General features: G+C 31.7%; 1 protein-coding gene across 2 annotated transcripts in view; it reads right to left on the bottom strand.

The window, feature by feature from the left end:
- LOC107453493 (transcription factor RFX4) overlaps window positions 1-26,077 on the bottom strand; it is a 78,652-nt gene that overhangs the window by 12,584 nt on the left and 39,991 nt on the right. For both annotated transcript variants that reach the window (XM_043047116.3, XM_043047115.3), the window contains exons 9-15: window positions 22,590-22,667; window positions 19,578-19,741; window positions 16,769-16,869; window positions 13,764-13,964; window positions 10,437-10,531; window positions 5,379-5,496; window positions 1,281-1,418 (exon numbers count right to left, since the gene is read on the bottom strand). In XM_043047116.3, the coding sequence (XP_042903050.1) occupies window positions 1,281-1,418; window positions 5,379-5,496; window positions 10,437-10,531; window positions 13,764-13,964; window positions 16,769-16,869; window positions 19,578-19,741; window positions 22,590-22,667 (895 nt within the window). The remainder of the gene's footprint in view (window positions 1-1,280; window positions 1,419-5,378; window positions 5,497-10,436; window positions 10,532-13,763; window positions 13,965-16,768; window positions 16,870-19,577; window positions 19,742-22,589; window positions 22,668-26,077) is intronic.

Genomic DNA, 26,077 nt, shown 5'->3' with positions numbered 1-26,077 from the left:
TTCTCATGGCGTGTTTTTCTTTATGAGAAAAGCTGATGAAGAGATGATTATTTAAAACTTAGATAATATTCTAAATCTATTTTCGGACTTACTTGAATATTTACTGCCAAATTGAACAGAGCAAAATGTCAAATTGAGTAGAATAATGTCAAAACTTGAAAATATTTTAGCGCTATATTTTTCCATATGTTTATTTGAATAATGTATAATGCTTCGGAAAAGCATGTCACCAATATTTCACCGAATAAAACAGCAGTATATCTGGTCAATTGTTCATCGAAAAATTTCTGCTGCTTTAATATTTTACTAATCCCTTGAATGTAAAATGCGGTCAATAACATTTACATAAATTGAATTTCTTTAAAACTAAGAAAAGGAGAAATGCTGCGAAGGAAAGGTCATGAATTTTTTTTCCTTGGCCCTGGTTGACACCCTGCTTAATTGTTTGTTTTTTTTGGAGATAGCATTGTATTACTTATGAATTTTAAAAATTTGGTTAGACCCTATTGATTTACAGCGATCCCATTTACATTAGATAATAATGAACTCTATAATAATCGCCTTGTTAGTTCAGGGACAAAACTTAGCTGCTTTAGAACTTCACGTGTATAAAACTTGGCAGATCTAGAACTTAGCGTGTACAAAACTTCGCCGATCCATAAATTGGGCGTTGATGAAACTTCGTCTATCTATAACTTCGCGTATCTAAAACTTCGGAAAAATATTTTTATGAGAATAATTGGATAAATTATTAAAAATTATGGTGAAAAAAATAATATATATAAATTTTTTTTTTACAAATTATTCAGAAAATTAAAGCTTTAAAAAATTAACTTTTCTAAACAACATTAAACATCTTCAAATTAAAATAATAATACATTATATTTTTTGAATTAAAATATAAAAAATAATCCTGTATTTATTAATTTTAAAAAATTAATTATTTTCTTTATTAAACTTAAATTATGAATTTGAACCAATTAAAATTATATAATATATAAAATTTTATTAAAATTAATGCATAAATTAACTATCAATTTAATGTTAATTATTAATTTAAGGTTTTAAACTTGCAGAAGTTATGTCTACGCCAAGTTTTGTGCAGCTTTGGACCCCTAAGTGTTAGATCTTAATTTTAAAAAGAGTGTTTCATCTTGGCAACTTTTCCATGTTAAAAAATTTTCTATATGAATTTGAAAATTTTAACGTCATAATTATTTATTTTTGTAATTTACATGACATTCAAGTAATAAGATATGTTTTACAAAAGTAAATCTTACCTGAAAAAGAAGAAATTTGCGGCGCAACATCTATCATAAGATTTCTCATAAAATCTTTCATTTGATCTTCCGTGTGTATAGTTTCCACAAGAAACAAGACATAATCATCAAACATTAATCTTAGTAGATGGAAGGAACCTTTTGTAAAAAAAAAAAAAATATATCGATATAATTTAAGAAATTTTTTTTAAACTAAATTATTGAAGATTACAAGAGAAAAATCATCAATCCACTTAATAGAGGTTGAAAAGAATATAAAAATAAAATTTCAGATTTTTGTCATGCCACAAAAATCTAGAAACTCTTCAGGTTGAAATAAAAATACAATTGAGAAGTTGTTGAAAACACCAATATAATTGGAATGTTATAGAAAAAAAGTTATAAAAATTTTCAAAAAAAATCTTTTTAAATTAAATTTTGCAATGCAGTTCTCTGCATTTGTTTTGTTGGGGAAAAAACTTAAGGAAACAGTTCTTCATGGAATCTGCTTTTGTGTAAAAAGCGTGAAGTATTTAAATTTTATTTTTCGTCTTTTAAAATTTCATAACTTGTATTTCTCAAATGAACTTGTTTGGAAAAATAAAACAGTTCTCAGTCAAATTAATTTTTAAGGGGAGGATAACATTTTTAAGCATTTCAAATTTAGTTTTCTTTTTTCAAAGTTTGCAATTAAATTCTAAATGAAATTTGTTAGGTAATAAGAAAAAACAAATACGCACTCACTGAAAAATCGGTTCGATGTTGAAGTTTAATGCTGTAAAATATGTGCAGGTGGTAAATTGAACCATGTTTCCCTTCAAGTTGAACCATAGTATCGTGTAATTCGATACGATAATAGTGATCAACTTAGCACGATATTAAGGTTGCGGCAAATTCTAACTATATTATGGTTCAATAAATATGCTCCAAAATTTCTAAAAGTGTAGTGCAGTGCATTCGAGAAAAAAAAAAGTTACAAAATTTTCAGTTTGGGTATAAATTTTATTTGTGACCAAATAAATTAGCATTTGTTAGGTATTAGTTGTTGTAGAAATCCGGGATTCAGGCCTTTATCTGTGAGATTTCTGACTAAATTTGATATCAATACATTGTTTAACGCAGTAAAAAAAGATATAACATTGAATAATTTTAGCTCTAATAATTCGCTTTTCACGTAGTAAGCGATAATCTTAACGGTTGACCTTAAATACGCCAATTAACAATTAAAGTCACGAAATCAGACATAAAACGCACTTTCTCTGAGTAAATGTTCTTTTTTTCGACGTATTTAGATTTTTGATCATTAAACCTATAGAGGGTAGGTGCTATCTTGAAAATGTGATCTCAATAGTTATGACATGAGGAGCGTAGCGAGGATTTTATCACGTGTTAGAGAGTTAAAACTTCCAGAATATTCATTAACTTTCATAACATTTTAGGGTAATACGAATTGTCTGGAACAAAGCGGCTTTTTTATGAACTTTTATATTATTAATATGTAGTGTTGGGTAGAATAACTTCAAATCAAAATTTTTAAACCAAGAATACTACATTAAAATATAAATATTACACCACTTGAAAAAATTGAAGCAGCATGTTAGCATCTGTCGTTTAGGTTACTTAATGCTATAATTTCACTTTTTGCGCATTTCGTCGTATGGCAGGAATTTTTAAAGTGTCTCAAAAAAATTTTTGCACTCAATTACAAAACTTGTTTATTCAAAAATGCAAAAAGTCATTTTTTTTAATTATTTATTATTTTTTGTCTAATTACCTTAGTGTTGGAAAAATTGAATTTTGAAGTACGCAAATTTTTACATCGTGTAATATCCAATAACAAAATTTGAACGCTATCTGTCATGTATTCAGAAATGGAAACTTAGAAAAATGATACTGCGGAAGCTTATAGCTCAGAAACTATTCAACCGATTTCTTTTAAATTTTCTGTCGATTATTTAAAATTACTGTTTAAAGTGATGTAAAAATTCGATATTTTACAACTAACTTTTAACAAATTTTTTGACAAATATCAAATTAAACAATAAATTATTAATAAAAATAATTCTTTGTATGGAAGTATTTTTGAATATGTGGGGGGTGGAGTACTCACTGCCTACCTGGTACGCAGTGAGTAGTTACTTCTTGGTTAATGTTTCTCTTTTTCAGAGCTGTGCATGTGCCATTTTTATAGGTTTTAATGTTTCTATACACTAGTGAAATTTAAATTTTAACGTATTGAATTTAATTGAATTCTCATGGACTTGTAAACAATTTGATTTTGAATTCATAAAGTACAATGTAAAATTGAATTAATGCTTACGTAAACTATTCATACTTTTTCTTGAATAATGTACTAGTTTTTAATACATTTTCAAAGGCATTTAAATTGTTAACTTGATAGTATAATGGCTGAAAACGAAATAGCCAGAGTTGCATTTCGAGCTCCACCCGTTTGGAAAACCGAAATAAATTTATGGTTTCTTCAAGTAGAATCAAATTTTGTGATGTCGGGAATTGAAAAAGAATTAACAAAATTCCACTGCGTCGTTGCAGCGTTAGATATGGAAGTTCTTTCCTGCGTAAAAGATATCGTTGAGGTTCCACCTACAGATAATCCATACACGGTTCTTAAGGAACGTATTATAAAACGTTTTACACAATCCGAAAGTTCGCGATTGAGGACTTTGTTACAGGAATTGTATTTAGGTGATAAAAAACCAACACAACTATTACATGAAATGAGATCGTTAGCTGGTAGTCAAATATCTGACGATGTATTAAAAACATTGTTTATTCAGCGACTACGACCGTGAAGTTAATACACCTCTCACATTCAGCACTCAAAAAATACAGTGATCTTAATACAGCTCTCCCGGCTTCGCACAAAACAGCAATGAATCAACTAGTGGCATCCATTCATCGAATTCTATCATAGCTATAATTCTGGTGGGGGAGTACTGTAGCGTATCTACCACTACAAAATTACAACTACAATTCACTAGTATATAAGACATGTCAACCGTCATCTATGAAAAGGTACCCCGACATAGAGTCGAGTTAACATGTCTTATATACTAGTGAATTGTAGTTGTAATTTTGTAGTGGTAGATACGCTACAGTACTCCCCCACCAGAATTATAGCTATGATAGAATTCGATGAATGGATGCCACTAGTTGATTCATTGCTGTTTTGTGCGAAGCCGGGAGAGCTGTATTAAGATCACTGTATTTTTTGAGTGCTGAATGTGAGAGGTGTATTAACTTCACGGTCGTAGTTGCTCCTCTGTTGCCGTTAGCAGTCGAGTAATCACAAGTATGCAAGCCGACGTTGTGTGTGATCGAGATGAGACTGAGTAGCAACTGCGTGAGGAGGTGGATAATGATGCAGTCACAAGTAGCAAGTCAACTGTTCAATGTGGAGCATCCAACGAAGTAGGCGTTACTGCCGATGTAGGCGTATCCAGATCAAAGTGGGCGTTTTTGCCAAGATAGGCGTGTTCGCATCACGTCCGGGTCACCAATGTGGGGGGTGGAGTTACAGGGCATGTCAACCGTCATCTATGAAAAGGTACCCCGACATAGAGTCGAGTTAACATGTCTTATATACTAGTGAATTGTAGTTGTAATTTTGTAATACGCTACAAATAAACGAGTTTTGTATCTGTATGCAAAAAGTTTTCGATTTGCTTAAAATATTTATGAGATTCGACGAAATACGCAAAAAGTTAAATCAATATCGACGGCTTACTGATAAAACTTTTGAGAGCACTATATTTTGATGGAGGAAAATGTAAATGCGTAAAAAAAAAAAGAAAAAAAAGGCATGTTTATTCAAAAGTACGTTTTCGTGTTTCATTTTGTAACTTAATCGTTAGCTGTAATTCATTAGCATATCTGAGGATTGACACTTAGTTTATGAAAATCCAAACAAAAATTATTCAGAGTGGATTTTTTTTTCTGTGGTATTAAATTCTACATTCATCCTATGCATTTGACGTTTTCTAGGTGAAATTTTATAAGCTATTTTGAAAAATCAAAGCACATTAACTCAACTCCACAAAACATCAAACAGCGCAATTTGATTTTATTAAAAAGTGGATTGTATATATAAAACTGTACCAAAGCTTGCAGCACTATGAAGAGTCATATCCCTGATAACTCTAGTGCCAAAGGCAGACCATAACAGTAAGAATTGTCGTGCCAGGCGTCTACCACCTCCTTTTCTTCTACCCGAGGCCTGGAAAGGAATAAAAAATATTTAATGTAGAATATATATGATTTAATTTTGAAGCAATATATTGTTGCGAGAAAATATCTATTATTATTACTTCTCTTATAAATTTATTTCGATTTCTATTTTTATACTGAGGAATATCTTTCTGAAGTTTAGCTTTCGAGATTTCTCACCTGTATGCGCGCATCCTTTTTTAAATTCATTTCTTAACCCTTTCTTAATTTTTTATTTGAACACGTTGACTGCCGCCTATGTTTTTATGTATTTATTTATTGTAAGATTACGGATAGCAGAATATGCTATAAGAAATATGCAGCACAAAATGGAATTTTCAAAGCAATGGATTACAGTAATTTTTCAGCCCTTCGTTCCCCTTCTTAAAAATAGTTTACTAATACTACCAAAAAAATGTCCTGATTTTTTTTTTGCAAAATTTTGCCTTGATTTTTATTTTGACTATGAAGCCTGAAATATGCGATGCGTCCAAAAAGTATGGAAATGGTCGAATGTCCAGAGAGTAGCCTCAGGATATAAAACACTCATCCCAATGAGGTGCCCCAAGTTCGAATATCAGAGATGGCGATATCTTAAGTGGTAGAAGGAACATGGATCAGAATCCCTTGTTGTCGGGCTAACTGTGGAAGGTTTTCCTCTCCAAGTAAAGCGACATTTGTCCATTTTTCTCTCCATTTCGGTCAATCTCTATATTTTTAGAATCCTTATCAAGAAGGGAGAAACCAAATGTATACATTAAAAGTCACTAAAGAGTATTTACAATTGAAAACGCCCATCAAAATATAACGAATCATTATCAGGCTCAATCCCTGTCATACGTGGTTTTCTAAAACAGTTTACTTGTGAATGAAGAAAGACATTTATACAAACCTACTTTTTCTTGTAAGTTTCCTTTACCAATTAAATAGATTTTGATACTTTTAATTCCATATTTACCATGATTAATCTCAATAATAGATTGTCTACTTTGATAATTTTTTTTTTCTTGAAATATTCATTTATGTCTTATCGCTGCCTGGTTATCTTCTACAGAAAATAAAAATTCTAACTATTCTTGAAAGAAATAAAAGTTCGAATAAAACTCCCGTATTACAGATTTTTTCTATATTATTAATATAGAAAAAATCTGCATTTCCAAAGCTTGCAGCTCCGTTCTTTTCCCATTTACCTAACGAGTTAGGGTCCGGTATATAACTCGTTGGCAGGGCGCTGTTCTCACTTTCTTGTGAACAAGAGTTCGAATCTTATCAAACTCCCGTTCGGTGACTGGTGAACGTTAAATCCATCGGGTTATAAAGTCCTCTATGTTCCAATAAGAAATTATACTTCTGGGGGTATTGAATTTGAGATTGATCGTTCTCAAGTTCAGGTCAAAATTACGATCTGTGGATGTTTGAATGGGTACACGGGTGTGACGTATGGATGTGGCAGAAGTCGAAATATTGGCCATAGATTGCGCCACTGGAAAACAAGAGCAATCGCATCTTCTCAGCCTAAATGACCAACGACAATAACAACCTAACGAGTTCAAAATTGCGTAATTTAGCTGTAAAGTTTTGCAGAACTTACAAAATGTTTCTGAATATTTTTCTGAACCATTTATAATCCGATTAGTTAAACAGATTACTACATTTATTTAGAAATAATTAAAGTTATGTAAAAATTACGAAAACGCTGCCTTATAAAATCGGTTTTTTTTTAAAAATTTTTTAGCTTAATCTCTTTGAAACAATATTTTTAATTAAATTAGGCAAACAATTTTTGGGTTACAAATTATTTTGAAATACCAAATGAGGCGCCTGGTGGCGGAAAAGTAAAGCGCTTCGCGATCTTGTGCCACATGTCCTGGGTTCTATTCTCGAACCGGGTAAGTTGACCGGTGACCTCGGGTGGAGGAAACCAGGTTCTATCTTCGGACCTGCAGTTGACGCAGCCTTTCACCCGTTCAGTGGATCGATAAAAATGAGTACCAAGAGTGCTTGAACACTTAGGGTTCCGAGCTTGACTGACCACCCAACTGTTGAACTTAGGCTCTTGCACTGCAGAATCAAATCAATAAAATTGGGATGGCTTTGGCCCTCCACAGGCTGTCACGCCATTGAGCCTGAGTTTGCAAAATATGTACGATAATTTTTAAGTATGTCCTGTATTAATTTTCTGTCTTGGGTTAGTCATTTGTACTACATGAATACAGATTCCAGGCAACTTAAAATTACAAGGAAGCGCCTTAATAGTTGAGATGGTAGGTACTTTATTTACGTCGCATTAGAGCTGCACAATGGGTTACTGGCGACTGTCTGGGGAAACATCGCTGAGGATGATCCGAAGACATATCATCGCAATTTTGATCCTCTGCAGAGGGGATGGCTCCCCTCTGTAGAGCACTTTGCAGGGCACTCGGAATTCGAGCACTTTACGGTAGAACAGTTTAGCAAGGACTGATACCGCGCACCCTCGGTCCCTACGCAGGCTGACCAAAGTGGTCACCCACCCGCTTACTGACCACAGCCAGTGATGCTTGACTTCGGTGTTCCACTGGGAACGGTGTCTTTATGATCTGTCCACTGCGGGGCTGATAGTTGAGAATATTAAACATTAAAAAATTGTTGAAATATTTCAAGGAAAGTACTTAGGAATTTTTAAATTTGAAGTTTTTCTTTCAATAACAGGGAATTTTGTTTCACTACTGTATTTTTATTCAAAAGCGAACCTTTTATAGTAGTAGTAAGATTACTTTATTTATACACTATGTGCTATTAGTGATGGTGTGGGAAGTATCACTGAGGATGAACAGAAGACATGCCATCGCAATTTTTATCTGCTGCAGAGGGGATGGCTCCCCTCTTTAATAGTTCGATGATCTGTGAGCGAAATAGACAACTTTACGGCAGAACAGTATAACGAGGACCGATACCGTACACCCTCATTCCCTTCACAGATAGATCAAGTGTTCACCCACCCGCGACTTCTGTGATCTACTGGGAACAGTTTTTACCTTTTTGAGGAGTTCTGAAATCTCTGAACTTTTCCAAAAATGTTTTTTTTTTTAAATATTATTATCATTATTGTTATTCTTAGTTTTTCTTAAAATTCATCGTATTTCAGCATTGTAAATTACGAATTTTTAAACTAAACACAGCTACTAATACATAAATTTGTGTAACATACTGCGTTCACAAATTTTCAAATTTAAATCACGTTTTTAACCCTTTGACGCAGAATTTGTATTAAAAAAAATTTTTATGCTTTTTTTATTATTTTGTAAATTTAGGTCAAAGTAATCGAAAAAATATTAAATTTAGTATTTCCATAATTTTTGATTATGAAATACAACAAGAAACACTGGTGACTTTTTCTGCGTTAAAGGTAAAATCTTCCTAACTATAATTTTTCAAATTGACACTTATTTAGATTTATGAGAAATAGTAATTCATCCCTGAAATTTCTTTAATTTACATAATCAATTATTGATAAATTTTTGAATATAAATAAAAAAATGAAAAAAATTCTTTTTTTTTCTTTCTTTTCTCTTTTTTTTTTGTGATTTTGGATATGATATTCTTTATAATTTATAATGTTGCTTTTTTTGGATTTTATATTTTAGTAAAAATATAATATAATTCGGATAATCTAAAAGATTTTTTTTAGTTACTATTAGATGGTATTTTATAATTAAAAAATAGCAAAATATGTTTTTGCTTGTGATTATAGACAGAAAAAAAATATCTGAAAGGGACACCAGTACCCCATCTGCATCAAAGGGTTGAGAAACCTTACTTTTCAACCCTTTTTCACACAATTTTTATATTTTCAAATATTGATATGTAATCGAATTATTGAGTTTATTCCTCTGGTTTCTAATTCTTTTATTAGCTCAGAAAGTCATTTTTGTGTGTAAGAAATGAAACAAAAAACTTTTAAAGCTTCATTTAACAAAACTTCTACATCTCAGTATAAAGAATTTATTTATAATTTCCTAAAAAAACCATGATTTCCTTTAAGTGTGATGGAAAAAATTGAATTTCAGAAATCATTTTAATGCTTTGTTTCAAACACAATAAACTTGATAAAATGTTAAAATAATATTAAATAAATGAAGTAAAAATTAATAGAACAACAGCAAAAAAATAAAGAAAAGAATAAAGTTTGGTTTGGTATCCAAAGTATTCTGATTAATTGTTGCTTTCTGATTTCAAAATTATATTGATTTTGTTTCAGATCTCAAATGTAAAAAGTAGGTAAATTTTTTTTCTCCATACATAGCATTCTTGCTTAAATAAAGAAATTTTTTTTGCATTACGTAATTTATAATTTTTAGTTACATATAAAGTTATTTTAGGTTTGTCTATGAGTAAATAGTAAATGTATTAGATCTTCTTAGAAGTAATGTAAAACCTTAGCTACTTGTTCATTTGCGTTAAATGCAAGTAATTAAAAAATGTTTTAATGAAGTATAAAATTCTGTGAAATGATTAAAATATTTTCACGAGGCTCTAAAATTATCCAAGATTTTTGTTTCTTGAAAAATCACGTCTGAATACAGTTTTAAAATTAATTAAATTGATCTACACGAGTTATTCAAAAATATAAATTTTCGATTGCAAAAAGAAGAAAAATTACACCTTAAATAATATATAGCAACGAGATTTAAAAAAACAATGTAAAAAGAAATACTGAGCTTGTTTTTTTTCCAATAATAATAATACTTATTCTTGTCAGATAGGTATTCATAATTCTCTAATCTCTATTTCTCAAATTATTTTGATTGAAAGTTACATTATACAAATTTCTTTAAAATTTTTAACTAATCGTCTAATAACTTTAACATTTCACTATAATATTTATTTTTAATATTTAATATAGGCATACGGATTTTTGAATATAAAATAAACAAACATTCCACCAAGTATAAAAAAGTAATTACTTACGTGAACAGCACATTTGTTTACCAAAAGCTCTAACCATTCAGTGTAACTCTCAATCGGTGCTTCTTCTTCCAACAGAGATTCAAATTCTTTACCAACTGAAACACGAAGAAATGGATTTAAAAAAGGAATATTCTTGACATCCATTCGCCAAATGTTCTGAAAGTGGATGTAGTGGGTTTATTTATTTATTTATTGGTATAACACATACGGTAGGTATTTTACGTCGCACTAGAGCTGCACAATGGGCTATTGACAACGCTCTGGGAAACTTCGCTTAGGATGAAACACGGAGGCTTATAAATCTTTGTCAAGTAGAAGAACATATAGCACAATACGACAGCACGAAGACACATGCAGGGTAACAACAGGATTCGAACCCATAACCTCCACGCTACTTACAGCGTTTAGCGAGCGATACCGCTTCGTCATTGAAGCCCCTAGTGGGTTTAATTAATTAATTTTTCATTTATTGATATACATACATGCAGGCTAGTGTGCGCAGTTACATTAGTACGGCTTATAAGCTTTTGTCAAGTAGGAAGACACATAATGGTTCATTTATGTTGCACTAGAGCTGTATAATGGGCTATTGGCGGCGGTCTGGGAAACATCCCTGAGGATGATCCGAAGACATGCCATCACAATTTTGATCCTCTGCAAAGGGGATAGCACCCCCTCTTCGGTAGCCCGACGACCTGCACACGAAGTCAAGCACTTTACGGTAGAACAGTTTAACGAGGACCAATACCGCACACCCTCGGTCCCTACGCAGACTGATCCAAGAGGTCACCCACCCGCACACTGACCGCAGCCACTGATGCGTGACATCGGTGATCTGCTGGGAACCGTGTCCTGATGATCAGTCCACTGCGGGACAATACAATTCAGAGAAGAACAGCATAAAGATACATCCAAGATTAGAGCGGGATTCGAACCAGCTACCTCCACGCTACAGAGCGTTTGGCGGGTAAGACTGGCGGGCTTAAATACCGCCTGGATGTATTTTTGTGCTGGCTTTCTCTACTTTGTGCTGCTATCTGTCCAATACGAACAGTGAGTCGTGGCTCAGGGAATGGAGTGTTCGCCTTCCAATGAGGTGAACCGGGTTTGAATATCAGCGATGGATGATCGATACGAATTTCGCATGCACTGACCTCAGTGCTGACGTAAAATATCCCCAGTGGTAGACGGATCATGGGCTAGAGTCTCCATGCCGTGAGGCTAACCGTGGGAGGTTTCCGTGGTTTTTCTCTCCATGTAACACGAATGCTGGTTAGTTCCATCAAAAAGTCTTCCATGAAGACAAATTTCTCCCAATACTTGATCCAGGAGTTCCCTTGTCTTCTGGATTGTGTTCAAACAAGCAAGGCTACGGAGTTGAACAGCAGTAATCGCAAACCCAAAAAATTGTTTCGGCTGTTCAACAACGGTTATAAAACAAAAAATTAAACTATGAATAGTTTATAAGCCATTCTTTGTACACCAGTCCACATGTTTATTTAATTATTGTTGCACAAATTATTATAAAGATGACTAATAAGTCATTGTTAAGTTGTAGAAGAAATAGCTCAAATTAGAGAATGACTGAGATCTGTAGCGTGGAGATAGTGAGTTTGAATCTCGTCGCAACAGTAGATGTCACTGTATGATGTTCTTCTCTACCTTGTACTATCTGTTCCTTAACTTAACAATGACTTTTAGGCTATTTTGTACTAAGCATACATGCCTGCATATGACATGTATAATAGTAAGATCAGAAACAGAAAGATTTAAAGTTTTGCCTCTCAGTGCAAAACGTGCTTTTTTAATAGTAAGTAGAAGTGTTTATTTATTCTCACACATGCATATACAAGCTTGTGAGCTCATTACAAAGACGGCTTATAAGCTCTTGTCAAGTTGAAGAGCAGATAGCACAAATTAGAGAAGAACATCACAAAGATGTACACTAAGATACGGTGGAATTCCAACAAGCTGCAAAGCGTTTAGCGGATCGGTGAGACCGCTCGGCCCTCTAAGCAGAAGTGGCATACACTCTAGAATATAAAAGAGAAGATCTGTGGTTCGTTTCTTGAAATCACTTATGAATATTAGCGATCACAACGAACAGTATGCAAGCGCAAAATTGTTGTAAATCCTAGTACTGCAGTTAAAAAACTTGTATGCCAACGTGCAATTGAAAAAAACAGCGGAGGTGCTTTAGCACTTATGTTGTTTTTCCAAACACACGGCGGTATGCTTTTCGCTAGTAAGTTTCGCTTGTAAGTTTCTTCATTGACTTCGGGCACGATATGACAACCTTCTCTGTCGTTCAGGCCTGGCCGTCTAATACAGTTTTATGAGTTACTTTGGTCAGGAACGTTACAACGGGCCGCTTTTTAAATAAAAATGCTTTCAGAAAATAAAATGTAAGCACAAAATGGAACATTTTCATTTTATACATGTTTATATTTTTAAATAAATATGTAATCATCCTTGTTGTCAACAACCTTTTGCCATTTAAAAATTAATTTAAATTTTTTAAACAAATTTTCTCGAGATCGCATTTAAGGCATCATCCGAATTGTTACAAAATGGTCCAGGGATCCGAAAAATTGAAATTGTCATCACATTCTTGTGGAATAATTTGTTGAATAATTTCATCCGAACAATTGGAATTGTCATGTCATAACAATTGTCATAAGTCTAAACTATCTCACGTATCACGTTATATAATTTTTGATTAATTTATTTAAAAAAAAATGTTTTTAACAAAACCTTGCTACAGTAAAGATAACCTTCCCAACATAATTGCTCAAATTTTACAATAATAGGCCATGATAGCACAGTCATTAAAGAATCGGACTCCAATCCGGAGGGATCGGGGTCCGATCCTCGACTCCGCAAAGATTCACCGAGTACATGCGATTAACGCGCTCGTAAAGTCTGTGAAATCGAAAGTTAGTTGATCGCTGAACAGTATTAAGGGTACAGGGATCTGGTGAAAATTTCCTTCCCCTTCAGATCTATGTCTAAAATAAAGACGTAGCCTCACGAATGAGTGGTGCTGCCATCTATCCGTGTGATTCAGTACTTTCAATCTTGCGGTGTTCTTTTGTCATACGAAAGGCGCACATTCCTGACCTAATTCGCGAAAGGCCAATGGCTGGTGAGCTTGGCCCATCGAAGAGTTATTTAAAATAACAGTGCATAATTAGGCATTAGCATATCAACTTAGTTAAATACATTGTTATGGATTTTAAAGATTTAAACATAGTTTTTTTAAGTAGGTAACATTATTTATTAATAACTCAACATTATTATGAAAAAGGAATAATAAGCAAAACTTACGTTTCAGAATTAACTGACAGGTTGTGGCACTATGTTCTGTACTAAAAAGCGTTTCTCGGCAAATTGCATCCAAATCCAATTGTCTCCAGTCATGTAACATCTGCGATGTTATATCGCTGTTATGGACAACCATTCTAGATGCTTGGGCTAGATGATTCAAAGACATTTGTCTTCTAAGCGTATGAGAAAACCTATTCGCCACTAAAAAACAATTTGATTAGAACTTCGATTTATTTTGTGTAAGTCGTAGGCTAATTGAATAACACTGGGGAACAAATTTCTTGTTGTATTTACCCCTTAACGCACAGATTTTTTTAAAAAAAAAACGGCCAAAAAAAATCACCTTTTTTTAATGTAAAAAAAACACATTTTAGAGCATTGTCTTTTCTTTTGGTAGACAATTTTGATATACTGCACTTTTATTCCATGGAAAAAGTCTATATTCAGAGATGCCAACTGCTCCGGACACGCCAAAAGAATTAAAAAAATTGGTAAATAACTACAAAGTAAATTTTGCAAATATTTGACTATTTTTGCTAGCTTTTTAAAAGGTATAGCGTGACATAAGTACTATAAAGTGGTGAATTATATATACCTACGAATTATTTCGAAATAGTGGTGGATAAAAATCTCCTAAATTGAATTTATTAAACCAAGAATCACAATTGATAAACTACCACTTTAAAATATATATTTGCTCTCCGGAGCAAGTTAGCATCTGTGTATATTTTATTCTTGCCCGATAGCAACTTTAACTTTCATTGCGTTATTTTATTCTTCTAACTTTTTACTGGCTGTACTTCATGTTACTACACGAGTGTCGGAATTGATTCTACAAATTTATTTAATTAATTTGTTGGTGATATACGCATTCGGTAAAAATGTTACTTTGTTGAAGCTTAGTGTTATACAGGATGCCTTCTACTAGCCTGAAAATCGTAAATCAGCATACTACAATACCAGACTTGAAATTTGAACCTAATGTTGACAATAGATTCACAGCCATCTTTTCTATAGCCTTGAAATCCAAACCTGCTACCTCATGTGGACAATAAATACACAGCCTATAGCAGGTTGCTTAGAATTATTTTCACTTTCTTTTCAGTTAAACAAGCAAGGTGCTTGCTTTACAATATCAGTCACCCCAGAGACTCTGTATACAAACTGCTTACATTTTTTAATTTTACTGTAATTTCACGATGAATGGGACATGGGTCTACTGCGCGGCCCAGGTGCCCAGCTTTTGTTAAATAAAGTAAAGTAAATATTTTATTCTTGAATAAATAAGTGTATGATAAATATCAATAAATGTAAATGATAATGTAATGATCCCATGTAAATGAAAAATATCAATAAAACGATTGTTTTTCTTAGCTTTCACATTGTTATTTTCAGTTCTCGATTATATTCGAGTGTGAAAAATTATAGCAGCATAAAATACAACGCCGCTCGAATTATCTCGAGTGTGCACAGTTTGGCCTGTTTAGCGCGCTCGAATTAACTTGAGTGCACAAGTTAAGGGGGTAAAACAAATACTTGATCTTGCTTAATTCGGGTGTGGGAAAGCTACAGGTTTTTTTTCTTCTTTTTTTTAATGGCATTTTTAATCAATTTTTGTCAGAAAGTACAAGTTTAAAAACGTTACATAGAGCAAATAATAGCATAAACGGTGCGACAAGTTTCTAGCAGAGTTAGGGTACACCATCAAGATTAAAATGTTATAGGAACTGGAAATGTGATCACACGCGGCTAGGGACGCTTTACTATTATGACCTCTGCAGAAACACATGAGGAAATAGTTCATAATAAGGAAGTGACCTCAAGCGGCGTATGACGACATCTTCTGGCATGAGTTCCTATGCAGTTTTAATCCTGATTATATGTTTTAACTCTCCTAGATGTTTGTCGCCAAAATTATGCGATCGCCTGCTATATATGACGTTTTTAAACTTGTCGATTTCGGCAGAAAATATACTAAAATGGTATTTAAAAAAGCCGTAGCTGGGAGAAAGAAACCGATTGCAGATTTTCAATCAGCGACGTGAAATAATCAAGATCAGTTAAAATTCTAATGGGACAGAAAAATTATTCCCCAGAGTTATCAGCCTGTTAGTAAAGAGTCGTCGTTATTTTGCGATACGACAGGCTAATTTGAAAGAAGTCCAGTACTTTCTACTCAGTCTGATACTTTTTAGGCTTATTAAAATAAGCTCATTTAGCTTTAGGCTAATTAAAAATATACAATTTATTCATTATCCTTTATCAATTTGGTTGTATTATATATTGCTAAATTTCAGGCAATTTGCAATAAACACGGAATGGAGAAGGCTTATTTTATTTTATTTCAAAACCGGGCCTGGATATCCGATCCATTCATAGATTTATGACTTCAAGTGTTCAACTCCTTAGCCTTGTAATTTTGAACCCAACCCAGAAGAAGAATGAATTTCCTGGGTCACGCAGTAATATAAACTAGCGTTTGCGGAAGTCTCTTTGATGGAACTAACGCGCATTTACGTTGCATGGAGAAGAAAATCTTGAAAACCTCCCACGGCTAGCCCGACAGCAAGAAGATTCTAACTCATTATCCTTCTACAGCAGATGATATTTTACGTTAGCATTGATGTCGGCATGAGCTAGGAGTGGAGTTCGTATCAATCAGCTATCACTGGGATTCGAACCTTGATCACCTCCTTAGGTTCTCTGAGTCACCGAGGCACAGTGAAGTTTTATTGAAAAAAGCCTTAAGTATAGGCTTATTGCAATAAGCCTAAGAAAATTCAATCTGATTGAGTAACTATGCGTACATTTTAAAATTAACCAAAAAGCATTCAAGCTGATTATTATAAGCCAGAAAACATCAGAGAATCAGTTAGATTAGAAATTAGACTTCTTCAATTAGCCAAGTGCATTGTAAATTGCCAACGATATTTGCAAAGAGCTGGGATTTTCAATTAGCCAATTACATTTATGAAGAGATTATTTGAATAATTAAATATTCTTACTTTCTAGCTTTACAATTTTAAGGTTGTCCGGTAGATGGGAAATGGATGATTTCAACCAACAGTCAAGCTCTTCGGCAAATTTACGAACGACTTTTGTTAAACTGTTAAAAGAAATGCTCTATTATACGTTCAATTATTAATTTCAAAAATAAATTTTAAAATATAATATATCAGAAACATTGAAAGCAATACTGTAATAATCATTATATCTATTGCTATATAAATATTTCCACATTTCGCTGTAAGGAAAACATCAAAGAGTTGTTTTAATGTTATATTGGAATAGAAAATTCAAATTTATTTCACGGAATTTGAGGAAATACCAGCTAAAAATAACAATTTTACTTATTTTTATTTTTTCATTTCTTTTTTACAAAATTAATTTTCTGTTTGTGTTAATTATTTTCCTCTCCGTTGCATTAGCATCGTTTATTTCATGATTAGAGTGGTCAGTGCAATTAGAGTGGTCTGTTTCAATAATAATAATCCTTAGAATATCCTTAGCATAATAATAATCCTTAGCATAGCGCAAATTACTAAATCTCTTGAGAGAAAAACATCTTCTCTAAAGTTCTATAATTGAAAATTGATTATAAATATTCTTAACCTAGGATGATTGAAACGATGGTAAAATATAATTGTGAAAATGACCCTAGTTCACCTAAGAAACGAACGATGTCGAAAATGGCTTTGTTTTCCTTATAGAAACTTTTAGATTGCTATAGTTTGTCTAAAGTAAGAACTCCCCTAGCCATTCGTCTGAACCCGTGGCGGTAACTGTGGTAACGAGGTATAACTATTTCAAGTAGGGGTGTGGGGTCATTGTTTAGGACAAGTTTTGGGTCTGGTCGGCGAGAGAAAGGTAATTTTTTTATTCGGTCTATTATGTTAGCCCTAGAGTGAAGTGAAACTCCCCTTCCTGAAATGCGTTATTCTTGTTTCCGTAGCGTAGCAGCAGACGGCCTCAGACTATGTGGCCGGGGAAGATCTTACCGTAGACAAACTATATAGGTAGCTTCATCCTTTTTGCTTACTTAGCTATTCGATTCTATGGCGTTCCGTCACTCCTAAGCTTCATCAGGCAATCACACTGGTTTTAATGTTTTATATTTTTCATACTGGTGGTTAAACAGGTATTTATAGCTGATTTGTTTAAACCCATCTTTAATATTAATTTTCATGCCCCATGTGCAAATAACCCATGTGCATACATGCCTTTTTGAGTTCATTAGCATATTCCAAAAATACACAATAAGGGATATGATTACCGAACACCTTGCAGTAAAATGTCGGTGTAACTATTTGGGAAGAACACACAGTGGTTATGATGATTTGGAGGGTAAATTTTGCAAATAGTTTCTTTGATTAAGAATTTATTAACATAGTTTTGATTAAGAACCTTTTTTATATTGTATTGGGTGCAAAACTTTAAATAGTACTTAATAAACGTAGAGCTTATTCTTATTGTATATTACTTCAACCGCTTCACTTAACAATTAAAAAAAATGCAAAAAATCAACATATTTTTTTATTTCATTAATACTTATTAATATTAAATACTAGGACTAAAATAAAACATAATACACAAGCTCTAAGTTGAAATTGTAATTTTTTCACGTTTAAAAAATATTTAATTTATACCATCAGTTTAACATCCCAAATTATCTCGGACAAATGAAAAAAAGTTATATATTAGTCTTTGTATATGTTCACATCTTCATAATCTGAAAAATCATATGCACTACTTTCACATTCGCTCGTGAACGCCATTTTTTTACTCTTTTTTCTATGGAAATTCATAAACCATCTTATATACATTTGTACAAAATGCGTCTGCAGTCCCACAAATAGAAAAACTTCCAATCACAGCAGATTATTACTATTTTTTGAACTCTGCCATGCCCGAGTTTACTCGGGATGATAAATATTTGCATCATATACATACCCGAGTTTACTCGGGATGATAAATATTTGCAATATATACATACCCGAGTTTACTCGGGATAATAAATATTTGCAATATATGCATACCCGAGTTTACTCGGAATAAATATTTGCAATATATACATACCCGAGTTTACTCGGGATGATAAATATTTGCAATATATACATACCCGAGTTTACTCGGGATAATAAATATTTGCAATATATACATACCCGAGTTTACTCGGGATAATAAATATTTGCAATATATACATACCCGAGTTTACTCGGGATAATAAATATTTGCAATATATGCATACCCGAGTTTACTCGGGATAATAAATATTTGCAATATATACATACCCGAGTTTACTCGGGATAATAAATATTTGCAATATATACATACCCGAGTTAACTCGGGATAATCAGGGAAATGGTGAATATATGTTGATTAAATTACACTTTTTAATCAATGTCGATTGTTTTATTCGTTTGTAGGTGCAAATTGATCACTTTGTTCGACCCGGAATTACATATAAAAGGCGAGACGTCGCCTAATCCACTTATGGAGAGCCGACGATCATGAGTTTGATCTTGGAAGTCGACTAAATAACCGGCGTGTATACGCACCAAGGTTCACATTAAATCTGAAAATTCCCTCGTCGGTTGTCGTGTTAAAGTTCTGAGAGGGGGCTACCAGGTCAGGCGTCATGATTACGAGGCATTAAGAGGACAAATTGCGCGGTATTTCCTCCCATGGCAGTTAAAAGATTGAGTCCCGAGAAACGAGGTTAGGTGCTTGGCCATAATCGGGTGGTATGCGTGTATATATATAAAGGGCGTTATTTTGAGAACATCCTGTGAAATAAATATTGATTTAGCTGACCTTTCTGGCACAGTATGTAGCATGGAAGGCAGCAGGGCGTTTGAAATAGTTCTATAGAGAATACAATCACAGACACCGACTAAATTGACGAGAGCATTCGATTCTAAAATGGGTAAAAGATGAGAAGGAATACCCTGCCAAAAATGGAGTAGAAAACTTTGAACCTAGAATAATGAGAACACTTTGATAAGTTTTGATCAAATAACTGAATTAACAAGTTTGGAATTTTTAGTTTTAATTTCACTTTTTTTTCTCTACTTTACCATAAGTTTAGACTTTGAAAGGACGCTATACCGCGGAAGAAAATTTTCGTCGCAAATTCTCTTTGTCCTTTATTACTAATTTGAAGGAAAGAAAAAGTAAGTTCAGGCACACCTAAAGTTTGTCATTAAGTTACAATTGCTGAAAAAAATACTTAAAAATATTAAAATGCAAACAAATTATTAGAAGAGAACTTCTCCGTTGCATAATCCTAAATTACCATCTCATCATTTATTTTCTTTATTCATTATTGCTTTTCCTTATTTATTCACAATTTATTATATTTATGGAAGATAACTTCTCCGTTTAGAAATCCTAAGTTATCATCTCATCATTTATTTTCCTTATTTATTCACAATTTATTATATTTATGGAAGAGAACTTCTCCGTTTAGAAATCCTAAGTTATCATCTCATCATCTATTTTCCTTATTTATTCACAATTTATTATATTTATGGAAGAGAACTTCTTCGTTTAGAAATCCTAAGTTATCATCTCATAATTTGTTTTCATTTGCATATTTTAAAATTTTCCCTTCAGTATTTGAAACTGCGTGGTTTACTCCAGGTTTGTCTGAACTCTCTTTTTCTATACTTTAAATTTTCAATTATTAAAGAAGGAGAAAGAGAATTAGAGAGGAAAATTTTCTTCCGCAGTGCAGAGGACGCCATATCACCAGAGAAACTTTTCGTCTCAAATTCTCTTTCATCTTCACCTGTAGTTGTCTAATTTAAAGTATAGAAAAAGTCAGCCCGGACAAACCTAGAGTAAGCTATGAAGTTATAAATACTGAAAAGAGAATTTTAAAATATCTTAATGAGAATAGATTAGGAGAAGATAACTTAGGTAAAGTTCTCTTCCGATAATTTGTTTGCATTTTAATTATTTAAATTTTTTTTTTTTAATTTTTTTATTTTTTATTTTCAGCAATTGAAACTTCATGGCTTACTCTAGGTTTGCCTGAGCTGACTTTTTCTTTCCTTTAAATTTTAAATTAGTATTGATTGTGAAAGAGAATTTTCGACAAAAAATTTCTCCCGTGGAATAGCGTCCTTTTTAATCAAACAGCTTTTGTACGCAATTATAAAACTCGTTAATTCAACAAATTTATTTAATATAAGTATTAATTATTTTTCAGTTTGAAATGATCAAAAATGTTTTGAATTATAATGTACATGAATGTTTGCATCATTTTTAACTACGTAATTTTAAAAGTCAAAATCAGAAATTTGAAAGTAGCTGTTAAATAACCTTGAGAAATAAATTCATTATGATACTAGTAAGGGGCCTTCAAGAATCTAAATCCACTGGGGGAAAAAAAGTACATTTTTATGTTTGTTTTGATTTCGTAGCTTAAAGTATCGTATGCACAAGAAGTTTATCATATTTAAGGTCAGTATTTCGAATCATTACAATTGAATCCTAGTACGTTAAATTTCATCGAGAACAAAAGTTATTTAGTTCTCTTTTTCATTTCGTATACTTTACACTATACAAAATAAAAAATGTAAAAACCAGAATAACTTATTATGATCTAAACATTTGATTTTCATGTACTAAGGGGTGACATAATGTTCCGAGACGAGAACCTTAAAAATGCTAATTAATTAGAGCAAACGATATTTTAATCTTAAAAAAAAAAAAAAAAAAAAAAAATTCGATTCAAAAACGTACTTTCTTTGAATAATCATACTTTTTTACGAGAGATACGCGGGGGTCTCAAAAAGGGGTGTGCGTGTGTATGGGGGGTGGGGCAGTCGCTATGAAGAAAATTTACTTTCCATACTTTTGATAGTCCTTAATGGTAATTTTACCTTTTGCATATTTACTCATATTTCTGGAATTATTTGAGCAATTAAAAAAAATGCATACAGTTATAATATTAGTTTATCCAAACGTATTTTAAAAATATTTTTTAATAGTAGTTTATGATATTATTTTCTATTATTCAATTAATTAATAATCGAAAAACTTTTCCTTTATAAGGCATAAAAATTCTTACATTATTTTACACTATGCAGTTTCAAATGAAAAGATCGATAAAAGAAATCGATGAGTGAAGGAAAAATATCGAGAAATGAAAGAAATCGAATGAATAGTCCTCGAGAAAGAAAATTTATATATACCGACTTTTTCACTGTTCTATTACTCAAAAACTCTATGACTTGTTTTACCAAATTCTGGTTTTGGTGTTCGGCGCCGGTACGTGATCTCATCACTAGATGAAACACAATGAGGTTTTCAATTACTTTTGAAAATTCAATTTCAAATTTTCAATTTAATCAATCAATTTCGCAAATTCGAGTTGATGGATTCTTCCAATTTCTCTCTTCAGTTTCGAGAGAGATCTATTTATTTTTGATTCGTGCGTCGACGCTTCGTTTCTATTAGCTACCTTTTTCATTAATAACTATATAGGCTGACAATAATAGCATTTTAAAACTAGGGAGATAAGCAGAAGTCTATACTTTTTAAATTTTTTTACTCGGTTATTATTATTTTTCTAGTTTATTTATTGAATAAACGTTTCTACAGAAAATGCAATTTGTTAGCTTTTAAAATAAATGGAACTATGTGAAAAATTGCAATTAAAAGCAATGGAGCAGGTATTAAAAAATTGTTACTCAACAATTTTTTAAAACAAAGAAGATTTTTTTTGTTTACAGAAAAATAATTTCGATGAGTTAAAGTTAAATTTGTACTTATAATTAATAAAAATTATCCTCACAGAAAAATAACTGTTTTTCTTACCTCATCAAAGCTACCTCTAATTATAGTGTCAAGAAGCCTTTGACAATGTGTTCGATACATCATCAGGAATGTGCTCATCTGCAAAATAATTCATAGCTTCAATTTAAGTATTTTCTTTAAATTAAAAATTGTATTCAATTATTCTTTTTATGCACATGCAACAGTAAAACAATTTCAATCTTTAAAATTTAATTTTCTGGTATGAAGAGCTACTTCTGAAATTTGATAATCTATAGCTGCTAATTAGTTTGCAAAATAGGATGTACTAATTAATTTTTATACTTTCCGAAAATTTCTTCACAGATCTTGATTTTATTGATGTAAATAATATCAAAATAGCTCAATGCTTTATAGCTTATATTTTTTCTCATATATTATTAAACATTAATTTAACCCACGTCGAACATTAATCTCCAAATTAGTTTAACCCTCGCATAAGTTAATGGACAACTTTTAATTTTAAAAAATCCCTTAAGGGGCAACTTTTTTTATTACATTTTACTTCCTTCCCTCAATTTTTCTAACTTATTTGAATCAAAATAAAGTATCTCTGAATCCTAACTTCTCACCAAAAAAAATTTGCATCTTTTATTAAATGTTTTTAATACAATTTCATAAATTAAATAAAGTATTTTTATGTCTTTTTTAAAAACTTGGCAGAAAATTTTGTAATATGAGGAAAATATTATTTTACTGAGTTAAAACTACTCAAATTAAAATAGAAAACTCATAAGAAATTGAATCATAAGATCTCTTGAAATTATACCTTAAAAAACGAAAACAAAAAGGAGGATAAGGAAAAAAAATAGTTCTTACTGATTAACATTAGTACTTTATTGAGTTTAAAATATTCAAATAAAAAGGAAAAACACAAAAGAAGTTAAATGATAAGTTCCCTTAAAAATTGCGCCTTAAAATGAAAAGAAAAAAAGGGTGACAAGAAAAAAATTCGTCTTTATTTATAAAAAGTAGTACTTTATTTGATTAAAAATATTAAAATTAAAATACAAAAATCAAAAGAAATGAAATGATTTGATCCCTTGAAATTGTTCCATAAAAATAAAAGAATAAAAAAAGGGGGAGGGATAAGAAAAAAAAAGTTGAAAGAAATAAAATGGCTCTCAATTGTGAGATTAAACTCCGAAGGGTCGCAAAATAAAATCTTTAGAAAAGGACCCAACAATCTTCTTGCTGATCTTGTTAACAGTCCTGCTAGTCAGGACAATAGAGCGCAAAAACAGACCGAAAAATTGGTGGATTTTTTTTCTTGGGGGGGGGGGTGCTGCAGAGGGATCAGCATTTCGTAACCAAAATTTTTTCCATGAAAATTGTTCTCCCCTCCCCCCAAGAAAAACCTGTAAAATAATTTGCATCTAATGTTTTAATAGTTTAAGATAGAAAATTTCAAATGCCATGTTTGAAAATTAGAAGAAATTTCCTGTGGGAATAATGACTATATCAAAATATAGTTAATTGCGGATAAAAAAGTTTAAATGCTATATCAGAAATTCGCTCAATCAAAAAAAAAAAAACAAATTCATTTTCATTTTTATTTATTTATTAAATTTTTTATCTTTGTCTTGGACACCAAAGCAGTTTTGTGTTGTATTAAAACCTATTTACAGCTGCAACAAATCTATAGTAAAGCCTTTATTTTATTTCTAATGTTATTTCAAATTATTTTCTTTGCACTAATTATGGTATTAATTATTAATTGAAACTAATGGTTTTTTATTTGATTTATCTCTTTTCATTCGTGAAATTAGATGGTTAAAAATTTGGATTTAATTTTTCATTCGCTTTTAGTTTTAGGATGAAACAAGAGATGGCGCTCTCTAAATCAAGAATTTATTTCTCTTCAAGTTTTTTTTTAACCCTTCGATAAGAATATCTGATGAAAGTAAAATTCAAGAATAATGAGAATCAACATTTCACAAAGACGTCTGAAATTCTCACATTATTCTTAATTATTAATTTAAAATAAATTATTCATTAATTGTAAATAAAAATTTCTCGATAGATTTAATACAAATAGCAATATATAAGATATTAGACGAATGAAAGCCACTCTTTTTCGGTTTTAAGTACCAAATCCTATGTTAAAATAATGATAGCCCTTTGTTTTAAGAACTAAAACCAAACTGCATTTTGTTTCTTATATACTCTTCCTTTTTCTTTTCTTTTTTGTGTTTTCCCTAAGAGATTTCCCAGTTACAGAAAACCATTCAACAATGCCAAATAATCAGTTGTAAAAATTTGTGTCGAAAATAAGGAGTTTTCGGCGAAATATGGCATTAGATATTACTTTTAAATGCAAAAGTTGTTTAATCGAAGAAAAATTACTCGGTACTTTTTTTTAAAACTGCTTCCCTTACCAGTTTTTTTGAGAAGAAAGTGCAAAAAATTAATATATTTTTTTTATTTCATTAATAAATACAAGGAACTAAAACAAAACATAATACACGAGTTTTAAGTTTAAATTTTTTTCTTATGTGTAAAAATTATTTAACTTACCATAAGTTTACTATCCCGAGTTATTTCGAGCAAATGAAAAAAGTTAAATATTAGTCTTTGTATGATAGTTTTTAAAAAGGAACAACACAAATTGATAATTTCCAAACACTGGTGAAGTGATACGCCATTTTTGTTTATTCTTTTTTTTCTATGTAAATTCAGTTACCATCGTATATGCAATCGCAAAAAGTGTACAGTCCCACAATAAAACAAGGAAACTCCTAAACAAAATTTGGCAAATTTCAAAACACAACAGATTATGTTTTATTTGCTTCCTGCCGAGTAAAAACGTGATAAAACAAAACAAACTGACAAATTCTGCTACGCCCGAGTTTTCTCGGGATAATAAATATTTACAATATGTACGTAACCGAGTTAACTCGGGATAATAAATATTTGCAATATGTACACAACCGAGTTAACTCGGGATAATAAATATTTGCAATATGTACATAACCGAGTTAACTCGGGATAATAAATATTTGCAATATGTACATAACCGAGTTAACTCGGGATAATAAATATTTGCAATATGTACATACCCGAGTTCACTCGGGATAATAAACATTTGCAATATGTACATAACCGAGTTAACTCGGGATAATAAATATTTGCAATATGTACATACCCGAGTTAACTCGGGATAATAAATATTTGCAGTGTGTACATAACCGAGTTAACTCGGGATAATAAATATTTGCAATATGTACATAACCGAGTTAACTCGGGATAATAAATATTTGCAGTGTGTACATAACCGAGTTAACTCGGGATAATAAATATTTGCAATATGTACATAACCGAGTTAACTCGGGATAATAAATATTTGCAGTGTGTACATAACCGAGTTAACTCGGGATAATAAATATTTGCAATATGTACATAACCGAGTTAACTCGGGATAATCAAGGAAGTGGTTAACATCAGCAGGAATGCATTAAAAAAATAACGACTACCTTTTTTTTCGGTCCAAT

This window comes from Parasteatoda tepidariorum, chromosome 12 (genome assembly GCF_982258835.1).
Source record: "Parasteatoda tepidariorum strain Cologne lab strain chromosome 12, Ptep-v5.0, whole genome shotgun sequence".
Taxonomy (NCBI): domain Eukaryota; kingdom Metazoa; phylum Arthropoda; class Arachnida; order Araneae; family Theridiidae; genus Parasteatoda; species Parasteatoda tepidariorum.
The sequence above is the reverse complement of the archived record's forward strand: the minus strand, read 5'-3'. Positions and strand labels throughout refer to the sequence as shown.